Genomic DNA, 13,048 nt, shown 5'->3' with positions numbered 1-13,048 from the left:
TGATATATAGTGGACAATATTCTGGTAGCTCGTACTACACATACAGATTAATAATACTGAGAATTCATCACACAAATAATTAAAGTTGATAAAAGTCATAATCTCACCATCTAGTCCCAAACGCAAATCTAGTCTTGAGGTATTTTTGAGATTTGACTGTTTGTCTTAAAGATATTCAGACTCCTAATACCTGAAAAACAAGAAGGGAATTGCCCACAACACACCAGCTTAGTTTACTGAAGTTGTGCAGGGAGAAGAAAGTTATGCTAAAAATGACTTCTTAAATATTCATTTTGATACAGTAGATTACTAATTGCATTGATGAAAAATATTTAAATGTCACGGTGTCTCCTCTGAGGTCCAAGCTATGAGGTGATCTCTAAATGTATTTAACAGACACTGTTGCAAAGGCATATGTGATCACCTTATACTCATGGTGTAATCCTAGTGCAACCAAGGTATTCACCAGCAATTCACCTGGAATTCAGGAAGACAAACACAACAAAACCCCAGATAACCCAAAAAAAGTTCCCGAGAGAAAATAATTACATCATCACACCAGGTCTTTAGAACATTATATTTCATAAAAGACAATGATAAAAAAGTACAAACATTTCCATGAGAAGCAAAAAAAAAAAAAAGAAAAAAAATGAGAGTACAAGAAATTACTAGCATTTATTTCAGTGCATTTATATAGAAGCCTTTCAGATCTTAATAAATAAAATAATCTTAAGTACACTTCCTTTTTCTGATAAACTCTATGACCATTTTAGTTCTCTCATTGGCATATTTGCAAATAAAAGATAATAAATCTAGAGTACCAGTATTTGCCTGAAAAGTATACAACGAAATACAACAGAGATAAGCAAAGGCCAAATTAAATGACACAAAGTCTGGTTTCACATGTACAGAGCTTCCAAAAGAAAGAGAATATTGTATTGGATATTTTCCCATTTTGTTTTAAAATGGATATCAACCTCTTGGCTGGGAAAGGAGAATAAGCAAACTTTAATACATACTTTTGTATTTACATAATATTGCAAATAAGGTTTTCTTACTGAACACCTTTTCACAAAATACAAACAGAAATTTATAATTAGACTTAAAAAAATATTCATTAAACCCCAGTTTTGGCAAAGACTTAAATGACCATCTCCACTGTGAATGAGACATAACGTTACAGCAAATGTGTACACTTTTTCCTTTTCTTTTCTACAAACAGGCCCATTAATCATTACTACTTTCTCTAGTTGAAAGGCACTATATAAGTTTCCCAGTAGGGCCATAAGGAGTTCATAACTATGTCCACATATATACGTTTCTTGACTTTGAGACTAAGAAATATAACACATAAGTTATCAGAGGATGTTTTCATAATTTTAGAAAGGTTTCAACTTGCTTGACTTGATTTGTTTAGAAATGAAATATTTTTTCTGTAGACATACCTAGCATTGCAACTGATAGAGTAGGTAATCAATACATGTTCACTAATAAATCAACCAAACTATAAAGACAGTTTGCATTTGCAATCTATTTGTTAATTTTTATGGAATACAGTTATTTTTATACAATGAAGATAACTGGGCAAAGCTATGTCACTTATATACAAACATATAAAAGTTACTATTTATAGGCAACAATCAATTTGAGGTCTGCACTTAAAAAGAAAATAAAAACAAACAAAAGACAAAAAGCAAACTACTGAGATGGCTTTCAAAGGATGACACACCGTATTCAAAACGGAAAATAGCGGAATATTCATGGCCCACTCCTAAAACAAAAATTACTACTAGACTTAATCCAAGAAAATAAGACAAATACTAGTAGAACGGAGTTCTCTTGAAACTATAAAAATGTGTATCAAAATGAGAAGATTCCAAAATGTGGGCAGCTCCATATTAAAGAGAAAAATATGTTTTCCTAATAAGACTCAGAAACAGCCCTAATTTCCCCCATGACTAAAATATTTAAGTATTATTGGGTTAATTATGCTCCTATGCCCCTAGTATCTTGTTAGTGATCAACAAATGTTAACTTTCCCAACCTACTTTCTTTCATTTCATCAAATTAAAAAATTACATTGGCTATGAGAGACAGAAAGTGAATAGATACACAATTTAAGAACAAATACCTTGCTTTTCAGAAGGTTTGATTTTTCATTATTCTGAGTTACCAGCAAAGAAATGAAAAACAAATATTTTGGAAATATTTCTAAGAAATAAATGCAGAAAAATTCTGCTTGGTATCATAACCGAGAGCTACCAGTCTTCTCAAAGTGTAAGAATTTCAGTTATTTTATGATTTGGTTTGTGGTCATTTGTGTTACTAATATTTGCCATAGAAAATGCCAATTTCAAAATTAAATTTACAACCTGAGAGATAAACAACCATATTTCTGTGTTAGATGAATAATCCATTTCTATTGTTCCTCATGTTGTTGAAGATTCACTTTATAGATATTTAATTTTTTGTTTTAAATTTGTGAAAATATCTTAAGATACTTTAAAGAATCTTTGGTTAACCATAGTTGATAATTTTCAAAGTAAAGACACTGTTTGGTTTTGCTATGAAAATGTCATCCGAATTTAAGAGTAAGTAATATACTTGATGTCAGGTAGAGAAACCTGTTTTTAGAGAAGTGTCTTATTAACACCAATGCATTTAAATAACTGATAATGTATTTTAATATAATTCTATTAATTTATGCTTATGTGAGGAAATTAACACCAGAGATGTGATATCTTAAAGGTGAAAAAAATACATGTAGTTCGAATGAAACTGGCCAACATTAAAAAGGATCCCTTCCAAACTTGAAATCCTATGAGTCTAATAATCAAACAAAATTTGTTTTTATCTACTAAGCATTTATCTTCATAAAAATAGAACAATTAATTTCTTACCTAATTCATTTGTATATTATAAATACTACTGGGTTTTCCATAACTCAATCTTTTACAAAACTGTTTTGCTTTTTTTAAATGAAGATTTTTTTTTTTTTTTGCTCTTCTGAACTAGAAATAAAAGCGCTGTTCACTATGAATTCAAAAAAAATACAGTGTACAACCACACGCAACCTTGGGAACATTTTTTGAGGCACAAAATCCCTGACACTTACACCAGAGGTACATGAGAGACGTTTAACATAAAGAGGTCCTTTATATCATGTCACATCATAACTTTTAAGATTTTCTTGGTAATACTCATGCAATATACACAAACAATATGGTTGTGGTTTAGCAAAATCCGATGAGATTGCAAGCAAGGGGAACAAAAGAGGTAATCCTCCGTAGGAAGAAAAGCTAAGTCCCTTCTTCTTACCCTTTAAAACCCTAAGGAAGCTGTGACTTCGTCCACACAAAAAGCTGACGGTATAAAGCTCAAAACTAGTATAACAGTGTACTGTATTAGCTGGCTGTCAATTATTGACAGTTCCTTCATTTCACACAAGGTTAACCTTTGTTTAGTGACATAAATTTACATTGTTTTATTCCATGCAAATAAAAAAATGTTTATAAAAGTCCCATAAAGGCATAACCCATTACATGCAAAACTGCCAACACATCTTGTTTCTCAACAATTTGAACACATTAATTTATATCACATATGTACAAAATATGTTTAAATGGAAATAAAGCATTCTCTTGAATTAAACTATAGATTTTAGTATAAAAATTTTCTCTTTGTAGGGAGCTCTCTTGACTGCCAGACTTAAGCAACAGCATCTGGTCTCTGCAGTGCTCGCCATGGGGTGTGTCTCAGGATAGAGGATGGGTGGGTGGAAGAAGGGTGACTGTATACAATCCCACAAGTAAACACTGAGAACACAGGCTCTTCTTCTCACCACCCAGGGCACTATGACACATCCATTCACTGACCTCCATTAAGAGTGCACTCCAAGTTCCCGATCCAGCATTGTGGTCTATCTTGCCATGAGAGCTACTTCTTTTAATAGTCTTCAATTGGAGCTAACTCTGGCATGAGGTTTACCGATATATTTGTATACAACCTATCAACCAGTATTTTTGGCGTATATACTAAATTGTTCAACCCATCGATGTACTGGCGCTCTTTTGAGTATCTTAGTAATTTATACCTATAGCATTAGAGAAAAAAATTAAAAGTAACAGAAACATGTTTGAAAAGAAAAATTGATGAGGAATACGCTCAAGGTCATTCTTATCATTAAAGCACTTAAAGCTCTTTACAATTTTTGGTTCTTATGCATAATTAAAAATCTTTCTAGACCATTATTCTAAATTAACATTTTTACTAGTCTTAAAATGCTACCTGAATAAAAGTTACTTTGCACTCTTACACATTAGATATCCTTAAGAAATAAAATGCATTACGCTTTATGTTAAGGAAACATTTTTACATAAATAATTAACTGGGCTCTTTAATATTACATGAATACATATATGTGTGTGTGTGTATGTAGGTATATGTATATGTATATCTCTTCAAAACAAGCACAAAGTGCTCTACTTTTATAAACAAAAATGATATCGACAGAAAATCCCCTTCAGAAGTTTTTTGTGGGGAGTGCAATGCATTTTTTATAAATCTTTCATAATTAAATAATTTTGAAACCTTGATATCTAAAGATGATATTAAACTTACCGTCCTAAGAACTGGACTTCACCTCGATGGTGATGAGGAATAGACTTGTATTTTCCCAGGTCCCCCTCTGGTCTTGTTACATTATATCCAGCATAGTGAACCCTACAACACAACATACAGAAATGAAAATACATTAAGAAATAAAATCTAACATAAAAATAGATTATGTGAGTTCAATTTAAAATGCAAAAGAATGCTCTAATGTACACGCTGTCAGTAATTTCAAAAGGGTACTACTCTCAATAAAAAAGGGAGAAACACAACGCAGGATTTAGGAACCTCAAAAATTTTCCACCCCAAAGAATCCTTTCCTGGAATAGAAAAGTATAGTTTACTTAATAGAAAGGAAATTTATAGAAATTCCATTATTAAGCAATTTGTACCTCAACATACCTATTCCAGAGGTCATCGTCTTCTCCTCCCCATCCCCAGAAGGCATTAGGAAAACCATTGATCTTTCTGAACTGTTCCACTGTCAGTCCACTTACACCGCCAAAAAACTCTTTATAAGGAAGACTAAAAAAGAAAGCAGAATATAGCATTCTAAAAATGAAATCAAAACTGTTTGCCATATGAAATCAAGTTTTCAGTCTTTTACATGCTTTGCAAAATACACCCCTACTTCCATATAAACAATTATGTTGATTAAATCATATTCTGGGAAAAGTAAAGTACATCAAGAAACAAAACATCTTTACACTCTAGTGAAACAAGTACATCTAACTGTGTTATGCAAAACACTTGTGGTAACTGAAATTTAATATTGACTATTGTTACTTTATAAGACTCAAAACCTAGTGTTCAAAAATGGTCTACTTTCACACCAAAAGTAGACTTGATCAATAGCTGCTAAGGCAATGTTAGATGTTACTAAGCTAATTTCCTAAATTAATTGATCTTAATTTATTAAATACATTATTTATCATATAGACTAGGATAAATATAAATTAGTAAAAACAAGTCTTGCATTTAATTTTGAAAAAACTAGCTGCCTATTCCTGTAATGATCTTCTCTATTTGGACTACACCCCCAAAATATTCATGGATATTTACAAATATATTTATTTTTAATGCACTGTTAGAAGAATGACAATTTTTTGAGATGTAATTGACCCTGTATTAGTTTCAACATAATGATTTGATATATGTATATATTGCAAAACGATTACCACAATATGTCTGGTTAACATCCATCACCATGCATAGCTACTTTTTTCTCATGATGAGAGCTTTCAAGAGCTATTCTCTTAGCAACTCTCAAGTATACAGTACAGTATTTGTTACCTAGAGTCACCTCGTTATACATTACATCCCAGGACTTGTCTTATAACTAGAATTTTGTACCTGTTGATTCCCTTCATCCACCCCCAACCCCTGCCTCTGGCAACCAAAATCTGTTCTCTTTATCTACAAGTTCGGGTTTTTTTTTTTTCGATTCTGCATATAAGTGAGATCATACAGTACTTGCCTTTCTCTGAGAAATGACTATATTTTTAAATCTGGATTTTATTTTCCTTACCTTTCTCTAACTCATCCTCCATGGAATTTGTCAAAGTTGTTTGTTTAGAAACAGACAGGTTTTCTGATGTTGAGGCAGCATCCCTAGACTTGCAGTCCTGAATAAATTCCTGTGGCCCTAAATGTGCTACTGGGGAGCCACGTGCCAGAGCCCCTGAATGGACGAGGCCAATGTGGAAGAACAGCAGAGAAAACACGACCACACGCAGCCTCTGAAAATCACGCCGAGGGAAGTCTGGCCAGGACTAAAGCAAAGCTGCCTCAGAGGAAGAGAGGGGGCAGATTTCACTTTTTTGTTGGACGGACTCTGGATTCACTCTCTGCAGGGAGGAAGTGCTGTGTGCCAGCGGGGACCTTGTGTGGCCACAGAAGATGAGAGAGGCAGCTCCCACAGAGAACTCCAGGCTGCAGGACAAAGCAATCCTGGTCCCACACTGGGCCAAAGGCACCCCAAGACAGTAACAGCAATACTGACCCCAAAGTCTACCACGGTGTCCCAGGGTACCTCACGAGGCTTGCACTGGGGAAGTTAGATTCTAGTTATGATACCAGTTGGGGTCCAATAGGGCCAATAAGCGCTCATGGCACCACTGTGTTTCCCACATCAGTTGCATTATGCTTGCCCAGGCTAGTGGTTTGGGAGAAACCTGAAATCAGTAGATAGGTAAAGATGGATAAGTGTGTGTGTGTGTGTGTGTGTGTGTGTGTGTGTGTGTGTGTGTGTGTTCACTGACATGTATAAATTGCCAAGAACGTTAATTCCATTTAGTGTTCTGCTTAAAAGCAGAAACAATCAACTGCACTATACCCAGAATAGGAAAAGATTAGATAAAATGAAAGTGTAATAGATAAAGAACAGAAAACGGAAGCCTGACAAACACAAATCTAGTGGCGTTTACCTGACACTGTCCAAAGGGAGAGAGACACTGCTCTGGGGACCTGAGCTTTCTGGTCAGCAGCCTTCACGGCGTGGGCACCACTGTGGGCAGCGACACCTCATCACACTTCAGCCCATGCACTGTCCGGCCCGTTCCCTGCTCTGCTGCCATTCTCTCTAATTTCTATTCCAACTTCCAAGACACCCTATGCACCCTGGGATTAGTCTAGGTAGATATGAGTATTTTACTGATTAGAAATTAATATTTTCAAATAAAAAATTAATTTAGAATCCCTAGTTTATATGACATTTATGATATCTTTTAGTAAAAATCAATTATGCTAAATTTAATTTGACTCTAGTAGGCTGACTAAAATTGAGTTTCTAGAAGTGCTAAGAATCAGATCCTGAACCTGGATGACCTTCCCAAGGTAACGCCAGACTTGGCTTTCAGATACTATGGTAATAAGGAAAAGGTTTTCTAATGATAACAACCAGTCTAAAAAAAGACAAAAAACCAAAAAAAGGCACTCTTCCTGTTTCAGTGCTAATTCACCTGGTCTCATCACTGAGACTTCTTGCTTCTCTAACTCGACAGGTGAGGCAGCAGGCAAAACAGTGATGAAGGCAACACCTCCCCGCTCCAGGCTATTTTCTCTCCTCTCCACTTCCATGAGTCAATGAAAACTGTGATCTCTTTCCCAAATTAGACCTTTAATGTCAATTTAAGTCACTGTCACAGCTCCGATGACAGTATCATTTCAAGGCATCTCCAGTCAGAGAACGAAAAAATGTTTCTTCTTATTAAAGGCAGGTCAAGAATCCATAGCTTAGGAAGAAGAAAATATACTGCAGAAGAGCGGGCCTTCACTGCACAGGAACTACCCTGCGGGAGGGAAGAGAGGGGAGCCAACCTGTGCTGTGCTCCTACCTGGGGCAGCCCAGCGCCTGGGATCTGGCAGAACCCGTGGATGGGCTCTAGTGCTCCCTGAACAAGGAAACCAATGTTCAGACATCCAAGTCCTAAGATGCAAATCCAAGCCCTCTAACTGCTAAGCGTGAAAGTCAGAAGTTAGGTCCACATTTCCTTGACTGTAGAAACCGGGCTCTATTTCCCACCACCCCACGCTGAAACCTGTGTGTGAGGAAGCGACTGGATGGACCACAAGCGACCCTACACCCCGGCTCCCTGCGAGGAAGGGCTGGAGTTAAAGATACTCTCTAGGCTCTTGAGCCCTCTCAGATCCAGGCACATAACGCTGCTACCATTTCAGTGATATGATTTTGCAGGTGTGCTGCAAAAGAAGAGTGTACATTACTTACATATACATGTATTTATCCAGCTTGGCTGCAAAGTGACGTGGCATTTCTCCACATCCGTAATAGTTTCGGTCATTTTCAGGTAGATGATCCACATCGTGGAAGATTACACAGTCCCAGACACTGTCTTTCATGGCCTCTTTGAAGCCCACATTGAAGAGCATTGCACGGTTAAAAGGCTGTGTGCCAGTCTTCACAAAGAGAAAAACAGAAATGTACTCAGGCTTTGCCATGACTTCCTTCTATACCTTTATAACTTGTTGAATCATGGTCAAATGCTAATAATAAATACACACAAACCAAACGGATAAAATAATAAACATGTTTCAGGATTTTCAAATATACTATTTAAATTATTACATAATTTTATACTTTGGTAACACACAAGAAAACACTATTATTATAAGGGCCACTGGTAGACCATCAACTTTATATAATGATATAATTCATGTTTCTGTTTTACTTCAAATGTATCAGGATATAGATTATTTATGACCAGGAAAAAAAATAAAGCCATTGAAAATAATAGAGGTTGTATTTTTTAGCAAAGCTTTCCATATGGTGCCCAGACTAAAAGAAGCAGGAAACAAAGTGACTCAAGAAGCAGTAACCCTTCTCTTACTTAACAAGGCCAGGGAGGGCTAACTTTGCATTACTAATGCTTGTAATAGAGACAAAGGCATTCTCAGAGCCAAAAACAATTGGAACTTATTACACAAAACCCAATTTCCTTTATTATAACCATTTTCCTTTATTACTAGGGAAAATAAAGTGTCCAGACAACAATTTCTATTCTTATTATGCTTGTTTATGATAAAGACCAAGAGCATCTGAAGGGACAAAAAAAAGTGGGAACTTATTACACAGAACCCAGCTTCGTATATAATGACCACTTCCCTTTACTTACGAGGAAAATTATATTAAGGTGCATTGGCAATAAAAGGTTTCATGCTACAGCTAAAGAAAATTAAAGAGCAATTTACCTATGCCTTGGCAATATTTCTCAAAATCATTTCCAAAACATAAAACAAAAAGTGATTATGAAAGAAGTGAATGAGATGCACAATGCAGTCATCACCAGAGTGAGTCCTCAAAAGGGAAAAATAACTAATTTTTAGTCCTGGGTCCTGCACTAACTTGAGGTAATAGAAATCACTTTACTTTTTACAGCTTTTCCTCACCAATGAAATGGAAAGAATAAAAAGGAAAGGCAGTTAAATTATAATAATTACTGGTACATCACCAGTTTGAACAAATGACTTTCCTTTAAGATTTAAAAAACTGTTTTCATTAAATGTGGACATAATACTTAATGGCTTATAATAAAAATAAGAAGTTTTATGTCTAACCCACCTTCATCTTCCAAAAGCAATACTTTTACACACCTCTAGTAGTTTATTCTGGTACTTATCTCCTCATTTCAAGGTAATGAAAGTTTTGATATCCCCTTGCCTCATTAACTTTTTAAACACTACTGATTTCTTACCATGGTCATTGAGGATTTATACCCCCCCATTCACTGCCCCTCTATCCATTCTCCCAACAGAGTTATGTCATAATTTTTTGTTAAGTCAATGGTATTTGCATTATTATGACTGTATATATATGACTGTTGAGTAAATTATGATTCTGTTTTCTTTCTCAAACTGAGATTCATAACTGTCTTCTGTTTTCTTACTTTTCTATATAACTAGTATTACTTTGTACAAAAGCCCCAGCAGGCATGCCCTGTATTTTTTAATAACTGATGCAATCATTGAAACACATCAAACCATTTATCGATTCCTCCTCCACCCGCCCCCCAAGCCCAACTCCAGCTGCCACGGCCCTCGCGTCTTGCTCCAGTCTTGACTGGTCTGACCATGTGCAACTATCGTCCTGGGCCTCCTCTTCATTCCCTACATCGTCGGTGTCCTTTACTTGGCTCTCTCAATTTGCTGAGGAACATCCTTCAGCAGCTTCCTATCTCAGGATCCACGGGAGAAAAAAAAAAAAAAAAAAATATATATATATATATATCTACATATATACACACACACATGGATATTTTATATATATATATATTTTTTTTTTTTTTTAGCCAATGAATGACTGAAAATGCCATCAATCTACCCTCACACTTGATTGATATTCCGACTGGGTAAAAAATTCTACGTAAGAATTACTTTCCCCGGGGCTTCCCTGATGGCGCAGTGGTTGGGAGTCCACCTGCCAATGCGGGTTTGTGCCCCGGTCCGGGAGGATCCCACATGCCGCGGAGCGTCTGGGCCCGTGAGCCATGGCCGCTGGGCCTGCGCGTCTGGAGCCTGTGCTCCGCGGCGGGAGAGGCCACAACAGTGAAAGGCCCGCATACCGGGAAAAAAAAAAAAAAGAATTACTTTCCCCTAGAATTTTAACGGCATGTGGCTCCACAATCTTCTAGGTATCAGCACTGCTGAGAAGGTTCATATGATTCTGATACATAATCACTGGTAATTTTTCCTACAGAACCTTTTTGATACCTTCCCTTTTTAATTTGCATTCTAAAGTTTCAAAATAATATGCTTTAAAGCTCTATATTTTATTCATGTGTACATGTGGACCCCTTTAATCTGAAGACTCATGTCTTTGCTTCTGGAAAATATTCTTATATTATTTCTTTGGTCATTTTACTCCACCCCAACCCCGTTTTTTTCCTGCTATATTTTTTCAGAACTCTGATTAGCAAGTATATTTGTTATCTACTGATGTGTAACAAATCACAGCAAAACTAGTGGCTAATAAAACCACAGTCATTTATTATGCTCAAAGCACCTGTGATAGGAAATTCTGCTAGCACAGCAAAGATCCCTGATCACTGCTCCATGATGTCTGGGCGTCAGCTGGCAGATCCACTTCCAAGAGGACTCAGTCACACAGCCAGCAAGATGACGCTGGCAAGTCAGTTCTTTTCCACAGGGTTGCTTGAGTGTCCTCATGACATGGCAGCTGGCTTCCCCAAGAGCAAGTGATCCAACAGACCAAAGCAGAAGCGGCAATGTCTTTTATGACCTAGCTTCAAAAATCACACACTGTCACTCTGCAGTGTGGTTGTCCACACAAGTCAGCCCTTATTCGTTGTGGCAGGAGACCATACAAAGAGGCAAGGATCCTTGGGGACCACCTTGGAGGTGGTTACCCCTGTGAGGCATTGATACTTCTTAATTTCTCCTGCTTTGGTTCTAGTTTAAGAGTTATCTTCTTAAGTTTATCTTCCAGCCATTCTATTGAAAGTTTTGTTTTACTTATCACATTTTCTTTTATGATAACTTTCTTATTCTGATTGTTCTTTATGGTGTTTTCATTTCACAGATGCATTCTCTTTCCTTCACTCTCTGTGGATAGTGATTATGAGTTTTTATTACTGTTCATTTCATTTTTAAAAAAAATGTTCTCTGTTCCCTCCACTGTCTATATTTTCTATAATCCCTTTTGTTGGATTGGCTTTGTCTCCTTTTGTGGGAACCCTTCGCCGCCCATTCACAGTTGAGAGCAAGGCACTAAAAAGCTGAGGGGAACCTCCACATACGTATGTGAGGTTGTGGCACAGCACTCTTGGCTGCACACACACCGCACACGCACGTGCACGAACAAATCCCTAAGCCAAACTGAAACAGAAACAGAAGCCCCAACCCTCCTCGCCAGCGCTCTGTGTGCCATAGCTCAGAAAACGGCAACACCCTCCTTCAAAACAAAAACCCTGCATCCTAGTTGACCATTCTCCATTGCTCACAACGTACGTCGGCTTCAACAGCAAATAATCTGACTTCTAAACCCAATGTAGCCCAAACCCAGCCACTGCTCACCTCCCTCCAACACCACCGCAGCCCAAGTCAGCGGCAGAAGCTCCCGCTCAGTCTACTCTCCGCACCGTCATCTTCTCCAAAGACCATTAGATCACGCCATTCCTCTACTCAGAAGTCTCCAGCACCTTCTCACCTTCCGCGGGACAACCCAAGTCCTCCCCCAGGTTCTTTTTTTTTTTTTTTTTGCGGTACGCGGGCCTCTCACTGTTGTGGTGGAGCACAGGGTCCGGACGCGCAGGCTCAGCAGCCATGGCTCATGGGCCTAGCCGCTCCGCGGCACATGGGACCTTCCCAGACCGGGACACGAGCCCGTGTCCCCTGCATCGGCAGGCGGGACTCTCAACCACTGCGCCACCAGGGAAGCCCCTCCCCCAGGTTCTTCATTACCTGCGTCTATCCCGCCTATGATTTCCTGCCTCACGTCTTTCTTCACTTGTCGCTCCAGCAACACTGACCACTTTGCACAAACACACCATGCGCTCTCCTGCCCTGCCTGGAACACACATCCCCGAACGTCAGCATGGGCTGCTCCTTTGTTCAGGGCCGCTCCCACCTCACCTCCTCCGAGAGCCTTCCGTAAAGACTCTGAAGGAAAGAGCACATCTCCCTGCCCCTACCGCTCTCTCTGCCCCGACTCTTAGCTCCGGGCACCACCTGACATACCACATGATTATTTACTGCCCTCCTTCCCTCACAAGAACAAGAGGTCTCACCTGGCTTGCCCCCTGCTGTCTCCCCTTTGTTGAATGAATGAAAGCGGGCTTCATGGAGGTGATAAAGTGAGGAACTGGCCTCTTCCTCTGGAGACTTCCCAACATTAGACCAGGCATCGTCTCCCTGGGGCTAAGCTACTTCTCTAGTGAAGAGGCCACTCACGCCCTGCCTCAGT

General features: G+C 38.1%; 1 protein-coding gene across 3 annotated transcripts in view; it reads right to left on the bottom strand.

Annotated features, from left to right (window-relative positions):
• Positions 1-564: 564 nt before the first annotated feature.
• The window catches only part of B4GALT6 (beta-1,4-galactosyltransferase 6), a 65,004-nt gene continuing 52,520 nt past the window's right edge, over positions 565-13,048 (bottom strand). For 2 of the 3 annotated variants that reach the window (XM_032603574.1, XM_032603575.1), the window contains 4 exons: positions 8,339-8,526; positions 5,014-5,136; positions 4,621-4,722; positions 565-4,093 (listed from right to left, as the gene is read on the bottom strand). In XM_032603574.1, the coding sequence (XP_032459465.1) occupies positions 3,946-4,093; positions 4,621-4,722; positions 5,014-5,136; positions 8,339-8,526 (561 nt within the window). In that variant the 3' untranslated portion in view covers positions 565-3,945. Of the gene's footprint in view, positions 4,094-4,620; positions 4,723-5,003; positions 5,137-8,338; positions 8,527-13,048 lie in introns of all 3 variants that reach the window. The other variant, XR_004345512.1, reaches the window with a different exon arrangement.

The sequence above is a fragment of the Phocoena sinus genome, chromosome 14 (genome assembly GCF_008692025.1).
Source record: "Phocoena sinus isolate mPhoSin1 chromosome 14, mPhoSin1.pri, whole genome shotgun sequence".
Taxonomy (NCBI): domain Eukaryota; kingdom Metazoa; phylum Chordata; class Mammalia; order Artiodactyla; family Phocoenidae; genus Phocoena; species Phocoena sinus.
Note: the sequence above shows the minus strand (reverse complement) of the source record. Positions and strands in the feature narration are given on the sequence as shown.